At 37.7% G+C, this 25481-nt stretch overlaps 1 protein-coding gene across 1 annotated transcript in view; it reads left to right on the forward strand.

Moving 5' to 3' along the window:
• Nucleotides 1-25481, forward strand: part of COLEC10 (collectin subfamily member 10) — a 256050-nt gene that overhangs the window by 199711 nt on the left and 30858 nt on the right. The window contains exons 3-4 of the mRNA XM_081111526.1: nucleotides 834-928; nucleotides 18754-19019. Coding sequence (XP_080967652.1) covers nucleotides 915-928; nucleotides 18754-19019 — 280 coding nt within the window. The 5' untranslated portion in view covers nucleotides 834-914. The remainder of the gene's footprint in view (nucleotides 1-833; nucleotides 929-18753; nucleotides 19020-25481) is intronic.

The following is a 25481-nucleotide window of genomic DNA, read 5'->3' on the forward strand; positions in this document are numbered from 1 at the left end:
TGGAGAATGTCAGCTCCAGTGCCTTTATGAGAGGTCAGCCCTAGAGGTCAAGTCATACTTAGCTCTGCTCTTCCAATAAGTTCTCCTATGTAGTGATTCCCAAGGGGATGGGACTTACCTATATAGGGAGCATAACTGAGAAGAATTATAGATGTATAAATGGCATTCTCGGTGATGGGAGGTTTCCATTCCTGCTCTCTCCAAAGTTCACTAAAACTCCAGCTTTAGTCATAAAAAAAGTTGACAAATAAAATTTCATGTATTTAATTGTACAATGTGATGATTGGCTATATGGTTATCACAGACAAGTTAATGAACACATCCATCACTCCTATAGTTACCTGTTTTTTGTTGTTGTTTTATGTGAGTGTGTGTGTGTGTGTGTGTGTTTGTGCGCGCGCGCGCGTGCGCACCCGGTTGCTTAAGACCTACTCTCTCGGCAAATTTTAAGTATACAACATATTATTATTAACTATAGTCACCATGTTGTACTATAAATCCTTAGTCTCCATGTTTTTCTAAACCCTAAATTGATCATCTGAAGCATCTATACATTGTATGAACATCCTTGGTGGAGCCTTCTTTTCTTTTGCTGATGTAAACCTAGATTATTATTCCTGGAAATTTTCTCTGTACCACCAGCTAATACATACTCCATAAAAGCAATGGTCACATTGAATTGTCCTTTTTTTGAATGATTATATTAACTATAAACTTTGGTTGTCTAGCTGCCAGAAGGCTTGGACCCTATCTTGGAATCTACACATAATACAAATTCAATAAGTAGAAGTTGAATTTATTTAGGATATTAACATTCTTTTTCCATTTTCTAGGCTTTTCTTGACACATCCCTTAACTTTGGAGATGCAGCAAGAAAGTTGATTCTCACTCTTTTTTGATGCTGAACAGAGAGCATGACGGCAACATGGTAAGATAAAATAAACTAGGGCTTTGATATGAGAACAACCTGGGCTCACATCACAGATTTGCCATTTCTAGCTTAATAACCTTGAGCATTATTCAACCTCTCTGAGGTTGCTGGGAGAATGTAATAGGATTGCATACATGGTAAATTCACTGACATTGACACTTGATAAAATATTACCTTTGCTTCCTCTATCACCTTCCCCTTAAGGATATCAAAAACTGTGCTCTGGTTAGAGAATAGGCCAGCGGGTTTAAATGGGTGATTTAGGAGCTTCTTGTAATTTAGACAAATGGTATATCGGGAATCAACAGTCTTCTTTTAAATTTTCTTATTCATGGGATGTAGAAACTTAATCTTAGTACTATTTTAACTAAATAGACAACTGATTAAAATACCATAGGAGTTTATGTATATTCACTCTTCCTTTTTCTATGCAAGCTGGTATTTAAACTTGTTTTAGGAATGTATTTAAATCAATGGATGTTGATGTCTAAATGGTAATGTAACATCTGTGTACCTCTCATTCTCACTCATTTGTGAAATCTTGTCTTGTAGATCAGTCATCAATATTTTATTCATGAGCTAACCAGCCCACACCTTGTATTGTAGAACTCATTTCTCAAACCCTGCCTTGGCTGGCCCTGCTATTTCAGCAGCCCCTCCAATGCTTCTCTCTCTTTCTCTCTTCCTCACCCTCTCTCTTTCTCTCTCTGACCTTCAATCATATAGCTTTCCTTAAGTTCTTTACAATTGTACATGACCACGTAGTAACTATTATACATAAAATTACAATAAAAATGATTAAATACATAATAACAACCATCTTACTAACAGCATTAACTTATATCACCAAATTCTGTTCCTAATGTCTCAGGGATCTCAGTCTGTGGCAAGTATAGCCCATCTCTTTGTCCCTGATGACATCAACAGCCTCATCTCTCCATGTTCTCTTTATACAGGGAAGGGCCTCTGTCTGTCAAACTCTGGCCCTGCAGGGTAACTATGAAGGAAATACGTTGACTTCTCTCTCTCCCCCCACTTTCTGATCTTCAACTGGTGCCTCTCCCCTGTTTGGCAAAATCAAACCTGGAAGTCACAGGGCAAGTGAGACTATGATAGGGTTTGAAAAGAACATCCTGCCCTGACTGGTGTGGCTCAGTTGCTTGGGCATCATCCTGTGCCCTGAAAGGTTGCTGGTTGATTCCAGGTCAGGGCACCTGTGGTTTGCAGGCTCAGTTTTCAGTAGGGGACATGTAGGAGGCAGCTGGCCAAAGTTTTGCTCTCACATTGATGTTTCTCTCTCTACTCTCCCTTCCTTTCTCTCCAAAAAGCAATTAAAAAATCATAAAAATAAAATAAAATAAATAAAAAGGACAGTCCATCAGAAAAACAAAAAAAAAAACAAAACCAGGGTAAACAGAGAATAAATAATGCTGAATGAATCCCAAAGATAGGAGATTGTAGTTTGTGTGCCTGGACATAACCTGGGTGAGACTTCACATTTAGTTTGGCACCATGCCACAGGGACACACAAATCCTTGTCTAAGGGTCAGCTCTGGGGAACTAGATCCCAGATGGGATGGACCTGGGTCTGAAGCCTAGCTTCACCTGCTCCAAGGCCCATGTTGTTATCTGCTGTCTAATGCTGGCTCTTGCTGTCATATACTCAATAGACAATCTGGTACAGCAGCATTTTTTCCCTGCTCTGGTCCCCAAATGATTGATTACTATTTAATTCTAATAGAAAAACCAGAGGTCTTTTTTATATATTTCACCCAATACATCAATTCAGGAGTAAAACACTGTTGAGATACATTTTTAATATTTTTACAAAATGGATCAGAGACTAAAAGAGTACTGCCTAACAGAGTTCTTAAGTCCTAATAAGTTTGAAATCTTAGTTTTTCTAAGTTGCACTAACTGGGTTCAAATTATCAACTTGTCTTTTACTATAATATCACTCCAGAAGACTAGTTGAATTCTTTATGCCTCATATTCTATACCCATGAGATTGGGTTAAAATAAGATAACTGTTAGGATTCACTATTTTCGTATGCCTAAATTACTTACAAGAATGCCTGGCATATATTAAAAATTAAGGACTCAATAAATGTTATTGTTACATGTCTTAGCTAAAATACCTCCTGTTTTTGTTTACAAAAGTTTCAGTGGGCACCCAGTCTATGAACAGACCTATAAGAAATTATTTTTGAATTTTGGAGGAAAACTAGACCAGTCTATATAACAGGGGTCCTCAAACTTTTTAAACAGGGGGCCAGTTCACTGTCCCTCAGACCATTGGAGGGCCAGACTATAGTTTAAAAAAAAAAACTATGAACAAATTCCTATGCACACTGCACATATCTTATTTTGAAGTAAAAAAACAAATGTTTTTGGTGGGCCATAGTTTGAGGACCTCTGCTATATAACATGGTGCTTGGAAGATGGAGGGAGTCATAGAGGTTAGGGTTATATTAACCCAATTTACTGTTCCAGACTAAAAAATTATATTGGGGTTGTCACAAATTCAAACTGGCCGGATTGGGATGTGAGATAGGCAAGAGGGGGGAAAGGAATTTGCTAAATGCTACCTCCAGCATTTGTGATTAGTATGGCAATTGTTCCCTATTTATCTATAATTGATTAATCATGCTTTCAAATTTTTGTTTCTTCCTAGTTTTACGTAATTTTTGTTTGTTTTGAAAAATAACTCTTGTCTTCAGGAATTTGCAGTAGGAAGCAGCCCAAAGACACAGTTTCAATTGCTGGCACCACTACTTGCTGGCTTTGGGACACTGGGTCCCCTCTCTGAGCCTTGACTTGCCATCTGTAACATGAACCTAGCACACATCCTTTTTGCTGCCCTCATAGAACATTATTGGACCAAATATGCTACATGGGTATGCCAGTCAGAGTCTTGTGCAAATGTGAAGAAGAGAGTTGGTACTCTAGGATGTACTCTGAGATAACACACTACACGGGTGTTGGGTTTCACATATCCAGTTGGCCCTGGGACAAAAGAGGTTTCAACTGCACCGGCCCACTTATACTCATGGTTTTTTTCAATAAGTGGTGCTTCTTATCCTCTGATTTCATATCTACACACTCAACCAACTGCCAAAAACTGTGGTTGGGTATATGAAAATAGTGAGCTACCGCTGGTTGAATTTGTGGACGCAAAGGTCCATCTATAGTTAAGTTTTGGGGGAGTCAAAAGTTATACACGAATTTTTGACTGCATGAGTGTCGGCATCCCTAACCCTCATGTTGTTCAAGAGTCAACTGTATTTGGGTTTGATTTGGGGCTTTGCCACTTACTAGCTGTGCAGACTTTGAGTAATTGACCTTTTGGAACCTCATTTCCTTCATCTATGTAATGGATCATTTTGAGGGTTGGTTGAGATCTGTGTACAAAATTCTAGTGCATTAGCAAGCTCTTAGCTCAGTAAGCTCTGTTTATTAACTCTTCCTTACACTGCAGCTTGGCTAGGAATGCATCACAGTAATCAAATGAAGAAGCAATCTTGTGCCTAAAATTCACTCCAAAGAGTCATAACAGAAGAGAAAAACCCATGTTTCTATTTGTCTCTCTGGCTCAGCAAGATGACTTGAGGAACTCTTGAAATGTTAGAGTTCAAACAAGCAATATGAAAAGATAAAACTGCCCCAAATTGTGCCTGTAACATTTGCAGAAAGCAGATAAGCTTTATTGCTTATCATTTAAGAGGGGAGATTTATTAAACTAGAGAAGGATCTGGAATTTATGATAAATTCTCTTTGTGTTTCTTACCCAACCAGTTTTATGTTTTTAATAGTTTCATACCTTTTAAGTTACATGGGCCACGTAACACTTTCCTACCACTGAGTCTTTCCTTTCAGAAGACACATAACAAATTGCAAGGTCTTGCAGACACCCAGAAACAATAGCAGGAAGCCAGAGAATTTACCTAAAAATTGAGGGTGAGTCAAATAGGAAAAAGCCTTGGTAACCAAGAGCAACCAGACAGCGTCTTATGTGACTTTGCCACATAAAAGACTCTGTTATAACAAAAAACTCACCAGTATCCTAAGTTGTAGAGTTTTGCCAAAAACACACATTTCCTGTCTGTCACTGAACTTACCTTCCAAGTTGCTATAACATTATGTCTCTGGTGTGACTTTCAATATAGATAAACAATTCTACCCTTTTTTTAAAAAAAAAAAAAAGATGTTTATTGATTTTTAGAGAGAGAGGAAGGAAAGAGGAAAAGAGAGAGAGAAACATAAAAGTGAGAGTGAAACATTGATTGCATGCCTCCTGCACACTCCCTATTGGGGATCCAGCTGGAAACCCAGGCATGTGCCTTGACCAGCAATCCAACCAATCAGCAACCTTTTGATGCACGGATGATGCCCAGTTAACTGAGTCACATTGACCAAGGCCAATTCTGCTTTCTTTTCAAAAATAACATTATCAACGGAATATTCCAGGCTGAAAATCTGGTTATTTCCTTATTTAATATTTATTGAAATTTTGTATTTTTTCATAATTGACCTCTCTTTAATAAATGCATGTGAGTACATATATATGTATGTGTATGCACACACCAACATACACATGTTGAGTAGGAATTCTAGACCGTTAGAGCTGAAAGGAAACTTAATGGTGACTTAGTCCTCATCTAATAGATGCAAATAGTGAGTCCAAAAGAGGGCAATGATTTACTAAAGGTCCCACAGTCAGAGGTAGAACTTTGACCATCAGATCTTTTTCTTTCTGTTCCTTTTAATGTTTCCACTGTCTAATGCTGCCTTTTAAAAAAATAAAAAAAAATAAAAAATAGAAACTAATATCTGAGTGTACAGGGAAATTTTTACTATTATGGATGCTGGAAACATTAAAGCTAGGGACATCACATGTCCTAGTTGCCAAGAATAGTCCAGGTTTGCACCTGTTGTAATAATCAATAGCACCCCTATCCGCTTTCACAAATGTATGGTTTGGAAGATAATTTATATGGTCACCTTCATTAAAGCACAAGTTTTATGTTGAATGTAAAGATCCACATTTTATTTGCAAAGAATCTGAAGATACATTCTAAAACTTGGCTTCCCTCAAGGAAATACACAAAAACTATCCTAAGAATTTGGGATTTAAAAAGGGGGGGTGGCAGGGGTTACTATGTACTTGAAAATAAACAAGACCACATGCAATGGCCACAGTTGAGCTGATCCTTGCCAGAAAGACTCAAGCACGTATGTGTGGCTTTACAAGATGTCTTCAATGAGAATTTTGGTTCTGTTTTTATTTTTGTTGGTTTTTAACCAACAAAATGAAAGTACATGAAAAAGTAAAGTTATACTGTGGCTAAAAAAGACCGAAAGTATAGTTGAGACTCAAATTCTTGTCTTAGCAAAGTGTGACCTGAGGTAAGTTTCTCTTTATCTCAGGGTTTTATCATTTCTATCGCCTATAAATTAAAGGGATTGAATGAGACTATCTCTGCTTCTTTCCAGCTCCAATTTTTTATTCCTATAGACTTGTTAATACATATCCATAATTTTATCTTTTCCCAGGAAAATGTATTACCTCTCCCTTCCCCCATCAATTAGTCCCAAGTTCTCAATGATACAAGTATTTCCTCAGAAATTTCAGAAGGTAAGGGAAATAGGCACTGCAAAGAATTTTTCCTCCTGGAATTTGCCTGTGGCATTAATACATCTAACAACATAAGGTCAGAAGGAAAAAAGTCCATCTCTCCATCCTGGTGTCCTGGCTGGAAGAGATGTCACTTGCTTGTCTCACATATTTATTTTATTAGCTCAATGGCAAACTTAAGACTCTGCCTGTATGTTTGGAATAGATAAATGCATCATGGCCAATCACCTCAACCCTGCTTTCCCCTCCAATTGGTTGAGACCACATCCTAGCAACTCTTGTTGACAATAGAGAAAGCTAAAACGGTGGGATTAGAAATGCTGTTATCCTATTTGATGGCATAAATAGACCCAGCTTCATTTTTCCAGCCTTGATTGCTGAATTTTAATGAGAAGTCCAAAGGTCAATTGTTTTCTGACCTAGTGTCTGAAGAGAATACTGATGCTAGGGAAAGTTGATTGTATAATTCATTCTGCACACACAGCAAATTGGCTTCTATTTATGGAGAACGTTTTTTAATTAGTGCTTGAATTGTGCATTAAAATTGGGCATCTATAAATAGTTAACAGATGTGATATCTTATATCTTAAGATTCACAACGCCGTTCCCCCCTCATTTGATGAATTCTAACCCATAGCTCTCTGTTTACATGTGTGCTATTTTGGTTCTGTGTAATTCTAGAAATAACTAGTTTCAGACAGTTATGGTTTAGTGAACGCAGGGAATTGCTTTAGCTAAAATTGTTGTTGCTTGTTTCTAAAATTCCTACAGAATAAATCTACAGTCTTTGGAAAAGCAGAAGTTATTTCCAATGACACATGCTATTTGTTGAAAATTTACGGTAGATTGACTCATGCATCTTTGCATTGTACTTAGATTAAAATACTACAGCTTTGGTTGAGGGCTAGATGTGTCAGTGGCCTGGCTGTGGCTTGACAGTTTGTTTTGATAGGACAGAGAAAGTTTACCTAATTATAGGAGGCTCATTATTCGTTCTGAAGGAGGAAAAAAGTCATCTTGACATTGATTTCTTCTGGAAATGAATCATGCTGTTGTATAACTTTTAGCACCACTGTCTGTCTCCAGCTATGATCTTTTTCTCTTTCTCTTTTAGTTAGTGTGAAGTTTGTCATTTCAAATAATGTCTGATGTCTGGCCCCAGGCTATTTGTAGATTTATCCTACCCAACATGTGTCACTCATCTGGGTTTAGAATCTGCAACCTTCAACATAGCAACCTCTTTTTATTTTTTTCTTGCTTTATTGGTGGTTGTGTACAGATTATAATGGGCTCTCTCAGTACGAGTGTGATTAATGGTGGGTATCATAAGTCCATAGATGTACAGTAAATTGGAATTCTTGACATGAATTTATCATCCAGATAAATATTGGCTGCATCTTATTTCAACGGTTGCTTTGCCCATATTTTATGGGGGTCAACCCATCCTTTTAATGGTACCTCTTAAAGAAACAATAGAAAGTTCAAACGGTTGACCCCACACATCCCATCTCTAAATTGAAGCTGGAGATGTCAGAATTCTTTTGAATATGGGAAAAAAAACCTTGATTTTCAAATAATTGCAATTTTTATCTCAGTCTTTCATGATTTTTATGTGATATTTGCTTTAATTTCTTGTAAGCAAACAATTAAAAAATGGATTCAAATATGTTGCCTATTTAGGAATCAGATTTCTTTTCATTTAAGCCTAATCCTGAGCCATAGACTATCTTCCTAAGACTTCATGGGCTAGTCAGTGGACCCAACACATATTAAAAACCATAGAGTTTTCTACCTCATCCTTAGCTTTAGTATGAAATGACTGGTGTTAACTTGAATGTCAAGAAGTCAGCCAAGAATGTTATGAGTTCTTAGGAACAGCATTTTTGGGAAGCCCCTAAATGCTGACTTAACTCCCCTAAGTAAGTAAACATGCCTACCCTAGACTATTAAAAAATGTCTGGGGGGGAGGGAGGGTGCTGTATATATCAGTAGATGTTAATAGATTCCATAATACATTTTTATCACAACGAAGCAGCCACCTTCAAATAAAAGTGTATGGGTCAGTGTACAAGGTAAACATTTTGCGTACATCCAAGCCTTGGTGAAACTGGTTTACCACTTTGGCTCTCTTGCCACATGGGTAGTGGATCAGGCAGCCAAAAAATCATGGACTCATTTCAACTGTGGAAGTGCAGGGCGCAACTCCAAGCCAAAAGCGTGGCCATGGCCAGCTGTCTCAAGCCTCTGTGTGTACTCAGTAACCAATAGTATGTTACAACATATGCTCTGTCAAATCCAGCCATTAGCCTTCTAAATCAGGGTAGGGGAGTCTTTCTTTCATTTGGTGCACCAGCAAGGAAGCGCATCAATTCAATTATAGGGACCAGGAAATAGAAAAGACAAAGAAACTAAAGACCAAAAACAATTTGGTCTTTCATTTTCAGGCTCTTAGTAGTAGTCGACCCACTGTTGTCTCCTTATAGAACTAACATATATGTAATATGCACATGCAGGTTTTCCAACCCTCTCCCTATCAGTTGGAATGTTAGAGTTTCCTTTCTGAAAAAGGTGCAAAAATAGGATATATTCACTCTTTTAAACATAAACCCCAAAGAGGTGTTTGTTCATTTCTTTATTAAAACTCTCCAGTTTTCTGTATTTTGCTATAAGAATATGATTGCCTAATAGAGAAAGACTAAAAACTACTAGGATAAAACACAGTTTTCAGCAATCATACAAGTAAAAGGAATATCTGAATTGCCTTCACTTATTAAAAGAAGAGAAATATCAGGAAAACAAATTTATGTCATAAATGTTAAAAAAATATAATTTTCAAGGTAAATTCTAGAGTTTGAACAAATGTAATCTATCTCCATGTATATAGCCATCTACTATAGGATAAGAACCACCATTCCATATAATAATCCCTAATCCTTGGGTGCTTAGTCAAAGAGAGATATTAATTTTAACATACTTATTTACTAAGGCACAAGAATAGTAAAATAATATTAATAAAGTTTGGCCTCTTTTATTGAGTAGTTCTTGACAATATGGGATTCTCAAGATGAGTGGATAAAAATAAAACTGTGGTACATTTACAATGGAATACCACTTGCTGTAAAAGAGAAGGAAATCTTATCTTTTTCAACAGCATGGATGGACCTGGAAAGTACTATGCTAAGTGAAATAAGCCAAAAAAAAGACAACATGATTTCACTTACATGTGGTATCTAATGAACAAAATAAGCTAATAAACAAAACAGAAACAGATTCAGATACAGAGTTCAAAGACTAAGTCTTATTCATTGTATTATCTCTAGTGATTATATTAAGTAACGTATGTGGCACAGAGTCAGTACTCATAAATTCCTGTTGAATCAAAGGAATTTTCTTTTAAGCCTTGGTTAGAGAGTTGTCCTGTATGCCAAGGGTGTGGGTTCTATCCCCAGTAAAATGAATACATAGATAAGTGGAAAAACAACTCAATGTTCCTCTCTCTCTCTCTCTCTCTCTCTCTCTCTCTCTCTCTCTCTCTCTCCCTTTCCCAACCCCTTCCTCTCAATCTCTAAAATCAGTGAACAAAACCAGTTAGAGGAGGCTGTATAATTGGTGCTAAAGAAGAAATAAAAAGTCATCTCAGCATTGATAGCACCTGAAAAAGAACCATACTTCTAGCACCACACTCTATCTCCATCAATAATCTGAGAATTCAATTATCTGAAATTCAGTTCCACCCATTTTTCAGAGAATACACTATTGGTGCAGTTGAACTAGCTTTTGCCAGGAGAGGTAGTACAACTTTCAAGGCTGAAGTTGAGTCTGTGAAGGTGACTGCCGGTCTTCATTGTTCAGATCCTCATCACTAGCCATGGAAACTACTTCTAAACACCTGCCTCCTGGTAATGCGTTCCTGCCCAACTTGGCTTTTTGTGAGAGTCTTGTTCATAGATGTAAAGAACTTGTAAAGGTGAATGTTTCCTACCACCTCAGAAGTCTTGGCTATCTTATTTTTTATGAGATTACTGAAAGTAAAACGTTTTATTTCAAAGCTCTCATCATTTATAATTTTGAAGAATTTCCACAGTAACTAGAGAATAATTGATTTTCATACTTTCCTATTGAAATCATCTGATGGTAGCCTTAAAGTGACATGATTTCTTCAGAAGTGGGTCAGTGAAGAGATTTTTCTTTCCAAGAGAATCTTATAAATCATTAGATAGAGAGGCTGCAAGAAATGGTATGTACGCACTTTTACAGTCTCATTAAATGTCTGGATATTTTTTCTTAGGAAAAGTTTTTTGGCTTGGTAGTTTATTTTACTTTAATAAAGCTGCTACCTTTTAAGACAATGCAAAATTAAATAAAATGACCATATGATTCTAAGACCCTTAAAAGGTGGACGATTCAGTTCACATCCTGCTCACTGCTGTGAAAGGATTCTCTATGACTGGGGAAGCCTCTCTGAGGGATTGTCCTGGATTCACTGGCTTGTTTATAGATAAACATGACAACCCCTCCCATTATCCAAGGCATTATCTCATTTAATTTGAAAGCTACCACAGCTATCATTGCTGACCTTCATTTCTAGAGCCTGAACTCACTTATTAGTTATACAAATTTATTATGTCACTTAAAGTCCCGAGTCTCCATTTCCTCACAGTGAGAATCTCAGATTAATGTAATAGCTCTGGGAACAAAGTACAAACAACAGAGCAAGCCAATTCTCTCTCCCAAGGTTACCTGGTGATGTGGTGGTTTTTGTGCCCATTCCATTTCCAGAGGACAGAAAAATACGTATATTTACATTTAAATTTAATGAAAGAAATGCTGCTTATGGCCATGGGGGGGGGGCGGTATTTGATTTTAGAATTTATTGGACAAATTTAGTAGAAAGCACACAGCAAAAGTATCTGCAAAATGAAAACAAAACAAAAAATATTTTGAAGCTTCTTTGGCAGCTCAAGAAAGAGGGAGATTGAGGGCACCTGGAACCAAGACCAGAAGTAAACTTCGAGAGAAAAATGTTGGGAAGGAAAGGCCTGTGGGAAAGCAGCAAAGAAGAAATTCTTGTTATATTATCGGCTGAAGATCTTGGAAGAAGAGGAGCGCCTAAGACTCAGCTCTCAGTTGTTTGATGTGCTCTTGAAATAATCACCCTCGGTTACCGTCAGCATTTCAGTAGAAAAATGTTGCATGCGGCTACCTTGCGTTGGAAATCAAAGAAAAGGACTAGGCTCTCTATGTGGTGAAACAGGCTATAGCTACAGGGGACAGAGGCAAGAGGCTTAAAGAGACAGCTGTCACAGGTCACTGAGGTCACTAGGCTGAGAAGGAGAGTCCTTCGGAATTCTCAGCCATGTCACTGAGGGCACTAGGCTGGCGAAGTTAGCAAGGTGGGGGCTCAACACCATTTTACTTAAGTATTAAAGAGCACTGTGACCCCCACAAAGCAGCGAACCCTGAGGACCTTCAGGGGGCTGACTTCTGAGTTGCATATTTAAGACCCGCAGTGTGATGAGCTGTGCTTGAGGCAGCATGCCAGTGTTCTTAGCAGGGGTTTGCAGCCAACAGTCAGGGCTTGGACCCTGACACCACTGCCTGTCCCTGAAGCCTTAGGTAAGGTGCTGAACCTCTCGAACGCCAATTCCCCGTTTGTAAAGTGCAGATAGTCTCCACTGCTCAGGATTGCAGGCAATAAAAATGAAATAAAGGCCCCTCATGGAATGGCTGACACACACTTGAACTTACAGAGTGGAATCTATTCTTTCCTTCTGTCTTAATTTAGTCAATGGGCTGAAAATAATTTACTTCAAGGACGTAACTTATGAATGTGATTATTCATCAGGGAAATTTTCCCGTATCAACAGATTGCAAATAGGTCACGTAGAGATGTTTATATGTTAACAGATATGTGCTTAAGATGTTCATAAAGGTAGCATGTGGCAAACGAGGAGCCACTTAACAGAAACACCATAGAGCTGAGATGACAGAAAAACACAAAATCCAAATTGCTTCGCGTTCAGGGGTATGGCCCTGATAGAAAACATGAACTGTGTGGATATTCTCATGGTATGCAGAAATGCACCCCCCGCCCCGCATTGTTCTTGGGAGTCCCTAAACTTTGGATTCCATCTTCTGTGATGTATTCTTGCCTCTGAAACAAACATGTTTAAAAATAGGCTAAGCAACAGAATGCTCCTATTTAAACAAAAATTGTCTTCTCGGGGTTGTATACATTGTAACATGTCCTTGTAAGCTTTTGCATCTTTCAAAAGAAAGGGTAAAAGAGACTTCAATATCTATGCATATTCTGACGTAGAAACTTTAGAATCATTTTTGGGGAACTTTAGAAAATAAAGGTATATATTTGATAATTAAGTTTAGATCTGTTCAAAAGTATCTCATGAAACTGTGTTTTGAGAATTACATATGATGGAAGTGACCCAACTTCATGATGCGAAGTCTAAAACATAAACAGACCATTAAAAAGGGGGGCGGGGGAGCATACCATTTATTATGGCACATGCTTCCCAGCAGAGCTGGAGTAAATATTTATCTCCACAGTGCAGGAACTATTTTCCCAGGAAGGGGTGGTTTTCTGTGTTTCATCACTTATACAAATGCCTGATAGTCTCTCTTAACTCTTCTGTGTTGGGTATCTGACAAGGATAAAAGGTCAACCACATACGCTTCTGTCTGTGTGGAAACCCTGCTGCTTCAGGCTTCTCAGAGGAAGGGGTAAAAGAAAAGTGAGCAGTAGGAATTACCTTCAAGAATACTTACTCCAGGCCTCTGGCTATACCAAGGAGAGAGGCAAAGGTGTCCTTTAGTAACTAAGCCTGTATCTGGTGCCTGTCTCCCAGATCTCAGGTACCATGAATCATTTTTAGACCCATCTCTATAAGCACAGCATGAATCTTCATTTGAAAAATGGAGAGCCAAGATGTAGAACGAGCAAATAATCTTCCCACAGGCAACATCTGCGATGGAATTGAAAGTTGAGCTCAGGCCTCTTAAATGTCAAGTCACGACTCCTGTTTAACACAGTTTCTATTAAACATATTCAATTTAATCATCTATTTGTCCTAGAGAGCATAAAGCAATTTAAAAGAGATCATGTATTTGAGCTGACTACAAAGAATAAAAATGCCTTGTCAAAAAGAAAAAAAAAGTGCTATAAAGTATTAATTTCTTTTTTGTGCTGCCAAAAGCATCAAAGAATCTTCCAGTTATAAAATGTGAACTTTCTCTGCATAGATTTGACAACGTACCGAACTCTTTTGATTCTTCCTTAAAAAAACACCTTGACTCTTCTCGTCACTTTTTATTCTTTCAAGGCCTCATCCATTCCAGAGGCTTTATTTACAGTCTATATGTGGATGACTTTCTAATCTGTTCCTCTGGCTGAGATTTATTTTAGGCTACCAGATACGTCCCCTTGAATATTCCAGAAGGATGTTGAGCTCAACACATCCAAAATTTAGTTAATCATATTTTCTCTGAAATTAGCATTCCTTGTGCTCAGTAAAAGAAACCTGGGAATCACTCTAAGTTCTTCTTTTCCCTCACCTTCCATTCCCAAACAATCAACAAATCTTATTACTTCACTGTTACTTCCTTATAGTCCCACTAGGGACCCAGTGCATGATTTTGTGCACCTTGAAAGGAACTGTGGGCCACGAGGCTGTCATGGCACAGGGGTGGGTCTCAGTTGATATTTGCAACCACAGTAAAACAAAGGTTTATATTTTTGATATTTACTTTATATATTTAAATGCCATTTAACAAAGAAAAATCAACCAAAAAGATGAGTTCACGTGTCACCTCTGACATGCGTGTCATAGGTTCGCCATTACTGGTGACCCACGGTCCAAAGATCTTCTCTTATGTTTTCTTCTATAAGTTTCATAATTTTGTCTTCTATGTTTAAGTCTTGATCCATTTCGCATTAATTTTTATATACAGTGTTAGGTATTGTTCATTTATTTTCATGTGGCTATCCAATTTTCCAGTGGCACCATTTATTGAAGAGACTATCATTTCACCCACTAAATTGACTTGGTACCTTTGTCAAAAATAATGTGAAGATTTATTTCTGTGCTCACTAGTCACTTACATTAATTTATTAGTGTGTTTCATACCCCACTCCATATTGAGTCAGCCCATGGCAGCAGAGCTGCTGGGTTTTGTGGGCATCCTTGTGCTGATAATACTGCTATTCTCACCTATCAAGATGAAGAGGGGGATGGAGTTGGCTTCATTCATAAAGACCTCATACTTTCACTGTTTTTCCAAAAAGCTATGGCATCTTTCAAAAACAAATACTTCTAAACTTGTTGTTTGCTTTGGTCAATTGTCAGGATCCTGAAATGGTTATTTTTAATAATTTTGTCTAGTTTCATTATGTTATATAGAAAGGATGTTCTGATATCTTCTCTTGGCCATCCTTGGAATTCCCTCCCCAACACTCATATTTAGGGGAATGAATAGGCATATTGAACTTCATCTTAACACACCTACTCACAGTAGTTTTTTGAAACTATATTAAAAGGTAATCTTTGGAATATATGAATGCATATGGCAGGCTGATTCTATATGTTTATGCTCTGATCTCTCCAGAATATCACCAAAATAAAATAATGGGATAAAAAATTAAAAAATCTACAATGACAGAGAATAGAAGAAACAACAGAAAAGTAACCACAGATAATACAGGGCAGTGAATGCAAAAAAAAAAAAAAGCCAATATTAAAGACATATTACTAAAAATTTCAGAACACAAGCTATAAAGAAAGGCTCCTAAAAGCTTCCAGAGCAAGGAAAGAAATATTCTGTATATAGTATAGAGAATTTGAATGACATTGAATGTCTCAACAGCAGTCCTGGAAACCAGAAGAAAATAGAACAACATTTTTACACCTGGGATTCTATATCCAGCCAAAATATTATATATTTTGGAGAATGATCAGATTTTCAGACATGCAATGCCTCAAAAATGTATCTGCAGCTTCACTCTCTTTCAAGAAATTACTGAAGGACATGCTACAACGAAATGAGGGAGGAAACCAAGGGAAAAAAAGTATGTGGATACAGAAAAAGGAGTTGTAACAGATCCCCAGACAAAGATAAAGACAAGTCCTAAGATATCTTTGCACAAGCCTGACAAATACCAGATCCAACTTGAGCAAGAAGCATGAAAATTTCAGAAAAGTATTTCTAAGAAAAGAAATGGAAGCGAATTGAACATTTTACTTTTTCCACAGAACTGAAAAATCTCAAAGTAGTTATTGTGGGATTTGTACATAGAAAACTATGCAAATAAAAACAATATAATTATTAAACCTTGTGAAAATGAAATTAGTACAAGAAACAAAATGTAATTATAATGCACATGCGATTCAGCTATGAATTGTTTTTATAGCATCATTATAATATAAACATTAACTTTTACATTAAAATGATAATGTTATTAAATTAGAAAGAGAAAGAAAATGAATGAGGAGAGGGATGCAGAGCTAGGGATGAAAAAATAACCATCTTCCATATAAAGAAGACAGTGAGTATCTAAATTGAAAAAAATTAAAATCAAGAACATCAGTACAAATTTTTTATTTAAAAATATTAAAGAGATAAAATAGCCCTAACCGGTTTGGCTTAGTGGATAGAGCGTCAGCCTGCAGACTGAGGGGTACCAGGTTTGATTCTGGTTAAGGGCATGTACCTTGGTTGCGGGCACATACCCAGTAGGGAGTGTGCAGGAGGCAGCTGATCGATGTTTCTCTCTCATTCATGTTTCTACTCTCTATCCCTCTCCCTTCCTCTCTGTAAAAAATCAATAAAATATATTTTTTTAAAAAAAAAAGAGAGATAAAATAGGAAGCACTAAAATTATTGAAATAATTTTCTTGAGGGAATACAAATCAAAAGTGGGGTGGGAACAGCAAGAGGCTCATATGCCAATTAAAACCATTTGATTTTTGTCCTGGCCAGGTAGCTTGGTTGGTTGGAGCATTGTCCCATGCACCAAAAGGTTACAGGTTCAGTCCCTGGTTGGGGCATGTACCAGAGACAACTGATTGATGTTTCTCTCGCACAGCTATGTATCCTCAGTGAGGGCTAAAAAAAAACATTTTAAATTTTTAAAATATGCTTTTATAAGTATAAAACTTAAAACAAAAAAATAAAATAATATTATGTGTGTTTATCATGTTGCTTTCTAAATATGTGTCATTTTAAAAGCCATTCTACTAATTTCCAGTTTTTACAAATGGCATTTAATAATTAATTAATCCACAAGAGAGAACTTTAATCCAATAAGATACGTATGTGACTGGACCAAGACCAAACCAGGTCCAAAGTTGAGTTATTTCAATTTATCAAGAAATTCCTTCAGGAGGTGAGGTTGTCATGTTGTTGCTATCCTGTTTTAAGTAGAAAACAGATTTGCCTTAAGATATGCTTGTTTCATATCCTATATTTATTTCCCTCCAGATATCTCCTAAGCTGGATGCATCATAATTAAAATGCACAAGAACAGATGTTGCTCGGTCTCTGTCAGGCACTAAGTTTTTTGATGTGTCATTCCTTCCAGTAACTGTTCATGAGTATCAGAAGAATGGTGTATTAGCTTCCCAGAGCTGCCATAACACATTACCACAAATTGGATGGCTTAAAACAACAGACATTTATTATCTCACAGTCATGAAGGTCAGAAGTACCAAATGAAGGTGTCAGCAGGACTAACCTCCTTCTGAAGCCTCAAGAAAGATGCATCCTTGTTTCTGGTGGCTTCAGGTGTCCCTTAGCTTGTGGCTGCATAACTTCAATCTCTGCATCTGTCTTTCAGGGCCTTCTCCTATTGTCCCTGTGTTTCTTCTTTGGGTGTCACTTGTAAGGACACTTGTCATTAGATTTAGGGCCAACCTAGGTAAACCAGGATTATTTCTTCTTGAGATCCTTAGCTTAATTTCAACTGCAAAGACAATCATGTTCACAGGGCCCAGTGATTGCAGTATGAACATCTTCTATAGGGCCACCACTCAACAGATGATCTCAGACTTCTGGCCTCCAGAACTGTGAGATGATAAATTTTTGTTGTTTAAGCCACTCAGTTTGTGGTTCTGCGTTACAGAAGCCCTAGGAAACAAATGCACCTATATTTCTTAGACTGAACATTGCCTCTCTTAAGGATAATTTTTTATTAGGCTTTCCCATGATCTGTAAGGTCCTACTTTGAAAAATAGACCCAAACTCCCACTGATCCAACTCTAGTTAATATGCCTCTTCAAGAATTGAGAAGGTAAGGCATCTGCCTACTATATGCGATTCTGATTCTAGGTTTTCAGTATCTTACTATGACTAAGCTATTTATACAAGTTATGGGTAGATGGAACATGTAAGTGTGTGGATGAATAGATAGATGATAGATACCTCTATCACTGTAACTTTCTTATCTATATCTATCATGCTTTTGAATAAATATAATACCATTAGCTTTATCTCCATTTTATCAAACACTTGCGACAAACATTTTAATAAAATTGTCATGTCATACTGTCTCATGTTTGTATTTACTAAGATTTTCCAACCTTTACGTATTTTTAGGTAACTGATGCTCTTTTCCCCTCTTTGTGACATCTTTTCAAATACAGCTCTGTCCAAATTTCAGAATATTTTCTTAAGACAGAAGGGCAATTACTAGGCCGAAGGCTATAAACATTTTTAATATTCTTGATACTTATTGCCAAAATTGCTTGCAGTAAAGCTGGTATTCTTTCCTTTGGGGTTAAATACCAAGAAAATTATTTGTAGCAAGAGAAGGAAATAAAGTCATGAAGAGCGGTGGGAGTTTTGCTGTTTATAAATATTTCCTTAGAAAAAACTCAAAGCCATACATACTGCTTATGTAACGTGGAGGTAATTCAAGAAAACTCTGGCTCAATCTGTCTGGAACCCCAACATTTAACTGCAGATAAGGTATTAAATTGCCAACTCATGTACTGAGCAGAAGGCGTCTCTATCGTCTCTGTTCCTTGGAATGTTTCTGCTGACCTGCACCCTTGATTATTTAGTTCAGAGATAATTTTCAATAAACTGTTGTCACTTGAAAATAAACAATCTGGACAATGTAGGGTCCGTTTGGAATACTGACAAGATAAACAACCAAGGATGTGTCTTCTCTTTGCAGGCGGTTTTGGAATGTGTGCTCCAGAGACTTCACTTTCTTCCCCAAAGAGAAGATTTTATTTCAAATAAAGCTGTTTACTTGGCACCTCTGGGCGACCCTTTTTGGAAGAGCCACAGCCATGGGTGGCTTTGGAGTCTCACCTCGAAGGCACAAGTTCATCCTACTCGTGCTCTTCCTTTTGCACATTCAGAGTCTGGGTCTGGACATGGAAAGTCATCCTACCACCGAAGTCTGTGCCACTCACACCATTTCACCAGGACCCAAAGGTAAGGCAGGAAAAGTAAACTTTCCATCTCTAATAAGGAGGCTGTCTTCCTTCAGCTCTCAGCCCCATTCTAGCTCTCAATGACTTTCTCTTCTCCCCTCGCTAGTTCCTTCCATTTTTCATCTATTTTGGAAAATCAATGACCTATTATTTTTAAATCTCCCTTGATGTTAGGTAAGAGAATATTAGGAGGGGATGGGCCCGCAGGGGAGGGATGTGATGGAACTGATCCAGGGCAGGGGGACATTTCCGTGTTGCTCTAGAGGAAGACACACAAGCAAGATACTAGTCTTCAGGAATCCTTTCCTTTACAGCCCAACTCCTTTCTCATGCTGTGCTGCTAAAGCCACTAGGCAAAAGCTCAGTGAAGTAAATAGTAAACCTTTTGAATATTTCATAAATTAATGGGCTGCTGGATTCCAATGCAGAGGAAAAGTTTTGTGGAGGATTGGAGGTAGTATGCAAATGAACATTTATTTGAAAGCAAAGTCTTTGGGGCCAAGTGCCTTCAGCTGAGGAATGATAGAACATTGCAAGATTTTTTTCAAGTGGAACCAAGGTCTAACTGTGCTTCAAGCAACTGGTTGATGAAAAGTGCTGCTGTTTTCCTGGTTTCAGCTCTGACCCTTTGGTTCTGAAAGTGGTCACTGCAGTACAAATTGGTGCTCTCTCATTAGTAATTCATGCGCTGTTTCTCCAGGCTATAGGGCAGAAGAATTACAGCTGCTTAAAATTTTAAGTAGAGAAGGGGTCTTTAAAAAAAAAATCCTAGAAATGCATCGCCCTATGCTTGTCAGTTATTTAAATGTGTATTGCTTAAAGTGCATTTTTCTTAATCAGTGAATTAATTCCCTCATAAGATTGCAATCCAAGTTTTAACCTTTGCTACCACAAAATGAATGCAGGGGGGACAATGAGACCTTGGGGCTTCCTAATAATTTCTTGGGTGAATTAATGAATAATCTGAGGGCAAATGTTTAGAAAAGAAAGTTTTGATGAGAAGTAAAGTGTTTACTTGAAACCATTACTGAACTTTCCATAGCATATAGGAAACTTTGTATTACTCCTAGGGTATCAGGGAGCATGCTGAAAACTAACACTTCCCCTGTTCCTGAAAATAGGAGAACCACTTACTAGTAGAACTGTTAAAATGTTTTTCTTGTGGAGAAACTGCAGTTTTCAAACTGGAAGAAGAATGGACAAAGTGTTGTTAAAATAATGTCCAAAATATAATGTTCAATAATTCTATTCATTCCAATTCAGTGAACATATATTGAATATATACTAAGTGCCAAGCATTCTTTTCAGCACAAGAATATGCTTAATCTGCATTAAATACTATATATTAATGACATGAGTGATGAAGAGATAGATATATGATTTAGGAGGGAGATCAGAGGATAACTAATATTTGTTAGATGCCAGTAGGATGTCTACCATAAGAAAGTGTACCCTCATTTCTTTGCTTAATAAAAAACATCTCCATTCACATTAGAAACTCTATTAAGATTTCAAACAATGGAAACCTCTGTAACACTCTTCCTGAGCCTGTGTGGAAATCATGAGATGATTACAAGCCAGAAATGTGACAGAGTGAAGAAGTGAGTGCTCCTGGGGAAGAAAGGTTTGGGGAGTTTTTACAAACCCTGTGTTCCAGAACCAAGTCTGTTAAGAACCCAATTTGATTGCTTCTTATTCCCCCAGAGCCTGGTGGCTTTTCATCCAATGGACTCTAAGTTCCTTTCTTATTAAAGACATCCCATTATTCTGGAATGTACTGACTACCAACTAAGTGCCAAGCATCATGTGAAATGCAAAAGGTTTCCAACTAAGGAAGAACTTGAACTTGTCCTAGAACTTATATCTACATTTCCACCTGGGGATTAGATTGCAAACTCTTGGCATCAGGGCCCAGCTAGCTCTGTGTGTGTGTGTGTGTGTGTGTGTGTGTGTGTGTGTGTGTGTAAATTGCCTATGCGTGCACATGGTGCAACATGAGCATAGTCACTACTATCCTGCCTCTGCTCTGGGCACCGTCTAAATGTTGTGTGCACAATAACAAATAAGACATTGTCTTCTCTCAAGATATAAACTGCTATCTACCCTACCTGGTCCTTCATCAACAAGGTGATAGTCCCTCCCCACTCCTGAACAAGGCAGATTTGTATACTTAGCTCTACAAAGTGAAGCGGGGGGGGGAACAAAAAGACAAAGTTTGATGGCCAAGTAAACATTTTAAAGGGCTGTTGTTTCTGCTGAATACATTATTTCTAAGATCAAGCTGTTCTATACTCTTCCCCATGGCTAGTCATCGTAATTCATATTTACCAGCAGTGAGCTCAGAGACTTCTACACTCAAACAAACAATACAAGGAGTTTTCCCTACATTCATTTGTAGAGCCTGGGAAGTAAAAAATTACTTAGCATTGCAGGTGCAAAACCAGTTAGGTTAACCCCTCATACAATATGTTGCCCAATATAGAGACACCATATTTCACTGCATTATTTCCCAAGCGTGACTAGATTCAATCTGTTTGGCCTTCAGGATATTATTACATCTATTTATGCTTCAGTCTTCTTATTTGTAAAATGGACATTAGTCATAGACCTATTTTTAAAATAATGTAAGATAATCAATATAAACTTAAAGCTGTGTAGACATCATAAGTAGGTATTTAAATTCTATTTATCTTTCCTTCCTCTCCCTATGTAAGTCTGTTGGCTAACAATTTTGAGTTAAGAATTATTCCGGTTATCAAAACTTCTTTGTGTAAAGCTACCTTTATTTTTATTTCTTTGCCTTCAATTTATTATTTTATTCTGCTTAGTAGGTAAATGTTTTTGGTGGGGTTTTTTTCCTACCTTGGTAGTTTCTTTAAACAATTTATGTGAAATTCTGACCTCTAGTGGTTTTACTTAAAAACAACAATGACAAGAAATTTTAACAGAATATATTAAAAAGAATTTTAAAACCAATAAGAATATTGAGCCCTAACCGGTTGGACTCCATAGATAGAGCACCGGCCTGCGGACTCAAGGGTCCTGGGTTCGATTCTGGTCAAGGGCATGTACCTTGGTTGCAGGCACATCCCCAGTAGGGGGTGTGCAGGAGGCAGCTGATCGATGTTTCTCTCTCATCAATGTTTCTAACTCTTTATCCCTCTCCCTTCCTCTCTGTAAAAAATCAATAAAATACATTTTAAAAAAAGAAATATTGAGGTGTTGCTTTACAATTTCCAATGACCTTTAAGACACATTATCTTGTTTAATTGCCCTTTGAGGTAGTAATTACTTTAAACTTAAAGATAAGGAAACTATCAATGAGGCCAAGCAAAGTGCCCAAGGTCCTTCAAGTAGATATAGTCTAGTCATGCAACTTGAGCTTTATCCCTACCTTCTGGCTCTGGGTCCAGTGTCATTCCATGACATCCACTAGTTTATGTTAGGATCGAGTTTGAAGACAGTCCACTGCCCCTTTTTTGATAAGAAATGGATAAGGCAGTACCTAAGAACATGGAGCTCATGTAACCTCTCGGCCCAACATTATACTGCATGCCAAAACATGTTGGAAGTGATGACATGCCTCCCCTTTGATAATTAACTTCACTAGTTTGGAAACTAATGATATTTTACCCTATTGAATATTTTGGCTTTTGCTACCTTTTTAGTTTAGCAGCTCTTTCTTTCAGCGACATCTGTGTGTGCATGGCCTAAACGGTCCTTTGTAATCCATTTGGCTTCTCCCTACTTCTTCCAGGTCATTTAAAACCACTTTTCAAAAGGTGTTTGCTCCGGGCATCCTTGCTTTGTCTCTCACCTCTGACCCTGGAACTTTGCACTTGATGTTCCCTCTGTTTGGCCCAGTCTTACTGCAGATGTTTTCAAGGAGAGTTCTGCCTTCATTCATTCAGGTTTTAGCTCAAATGCCATTTGCACAATGAGGCCCTGCCTGACTATCCATTCACTCTCTACTATAGTTCTCAAGACATTTTATTATTTTAAAGGACTTACTACTAAATGAAAATCTCTTGCATATATATATATATATATATATATATATATATATATATATATATATAGTCATTCCTAGAATGCAAGCTTCTAGGATGCAGGGACCCTGTCCATCTTGTTGAGTGTGCTTTCCTACTGCCTAGAATAGTTCCTGACACATAGTGGGTGCTCAGTAAGTATTTTTGGTGACATAAATGAATCCTAATTATCTAAAATCCCCCAACATTTTAGCTCATGGCTCTGACCTATTCACTCAGCTCCTTAATGCTCTCCATGTTTGCCCTGAATTTTCAAAGAAAGGACTGCTCCTTTTATGCAAATGCTTCCAAAAGGAGGACTGATCCTGAGGATGCACTATTTCTTTAGTGATCAAAGAACTTCCCCACTAGTGGCCACCAATTTTCTGCAAGTACAAGGGTAGCATGGCCTCCCTGATGCCTCTTTCTCAGCCTAGCCTGGCCACTGGCTTGACACCACTTCCCTCAGTAAGGAAGGTTTTCCATTGACTGCATCTGAGGATGTGACAGCTCCTACGAATCACTTTTATGACTCCTCCACACACGTGGCCTGTGATGAACTCATGGGGCTAGGTCTAGGATCATCTCTCTTCTTTTCAGCGCGACTCCAATGGCATCCTCCACCATAGTTGTAGGAGCAGTAATGCTAATACATTGAATAGTTGCCATTCGCCTTTGTACTATGTGAGTGCTTTACAGCCATTTTAAAATTTAATTACCTCAACAAACACAGAGAAAAACTCACACATTATAATTACCATTTGACAGATGAAGAAACTGAGATTCGGAACGATTAAGTCACTAGCCTAAGGCCACCCAGTTGGAAGGTGGCAGGTTGTAACTCCATCCTGTTACAGTTGGACTCCATGCCTTATCAGCTCGCTAACCCTGCTCATCAACCAGTGTGGACTGCCCCACAGTACTTTCTGGGACTGCCTGAAATAGCTACTTTAGCTCTTGCTTAAAGTTCTTATTGGTCCTTATGAAGCTCATGCATGGGTAGACCAGGTGACCCACACAAATGCCCGACAATAGGATGTGCACACAGCTTTGCCATGAGGGAAGCCTTGTCGAGCCCCTTTCACCTTCTGAAATGATTTCCTTCTCTGAAAACCCCTTAACCTCTGGAAAATGAACTTCCATCTAGCCACCCAGCATTTTACTGATTGTGGTTCTGGGTCCCAGCAAGTGACAAAACTTGAGTTATTTCCAGGAATCCCCCAGCCTCCAAACAGGATGTCTCATGACTTCCCCAAATGGATGGCCAGAAATACCCAGAAATACCTGGATCACTTTCACGCTCAAATTGGCATCTCACTACCTGTAAAGTGACTTTCAGATATCATTTAATTTAACCCCAGTTATTTTTATGTTTGTGAAAACTAAAGCCCAGAGAGGTAACGGACCATGTTCTATCTACATCACACAGCTGCTAATTGGAGGCAGGGCTGCAACTAGAGCTCCTGTTCCAGTTTCCCCAGCCAATCATTGTTCCCCTCCACCATATTATACCATTGCCCTCATGTCTCATCATTCCCATTAAGCGTGAAATGATCCTTCCTTCAGTTTTACAAATTAACATTAGAAAAGAAGTTCTGTGAGGTCAATGTATAAACACACCGCAGAATTGTTTTAACGCGGTCACCTTGATATAATTTAAGCTGCTAATTTCTTTCTGGTGCCTTTATCAGAGAGGTTAAACAAGTAGTTATTTTTGAAAAACCTTTATATTAATTGTAGTAATTAACTGGATTCGTTCATTTTGAGTTTTAATATGTATTTTATGCATAAGGACAGACCAAAATTTTAAGTGGCTTGTCTTTTTTTAACTTTATATTTCAATGTGTGGGTATTCTGAAACATTTTTTTCCCTCTCCTTTTTTTTCCTCTGGGTAGATGCCAAAAACACATTTCAAGGTTATGTCAGGAGGGAAAGAATAAAATGTGGGCAAAGTATGGGCAATGATGAGTCAGGAAGTATTCATTTGTGGAAATGACAAAAGAAATTTGTTTCATTTTAGTAAAGGTGCATCCATTATCAATGCCATCTCTCTGACCAATTCTCTCACATAATAACTTGGCTATATATCAGTCTCTACTAGGGACCATACTAACAGGTACTTGCATGTTGGTAAAGATCATGGGCTTTGGAGACAGAATGTATGGTTTCAAATTTGAGTTCTACCACTTCCTATCTGTGTGATCTTAAGCTTTAATGTCCCCATTTTTTAAAAAATGATGATAATGATACTACCCATATCAAATACTTATTTTGAAAATTAAAATCTATTAGCTGTTAGGGTTTTTTCATTAGCTTCCATTGCTATTGCTGCTCACCATAAGCTTCCTCTATTTTCACATCCCTAAAAGAAAGGTTCATAGATTATATAGATGGGTCAATAAATAGAAATCTACCAGGGAAATGCCACTATCTC

The sequence above is a fragment of the Myotis nattereri genome (assembly GCF_964212035.1).
Source record: "Myotis nattereri genome assembly, chromosome: 17".
NCBI lineage: Eukaryota > Metazoa > Chordata > Mammalia > Chiroptera > Vespertilionidae > Myotis > Myotis nattereri.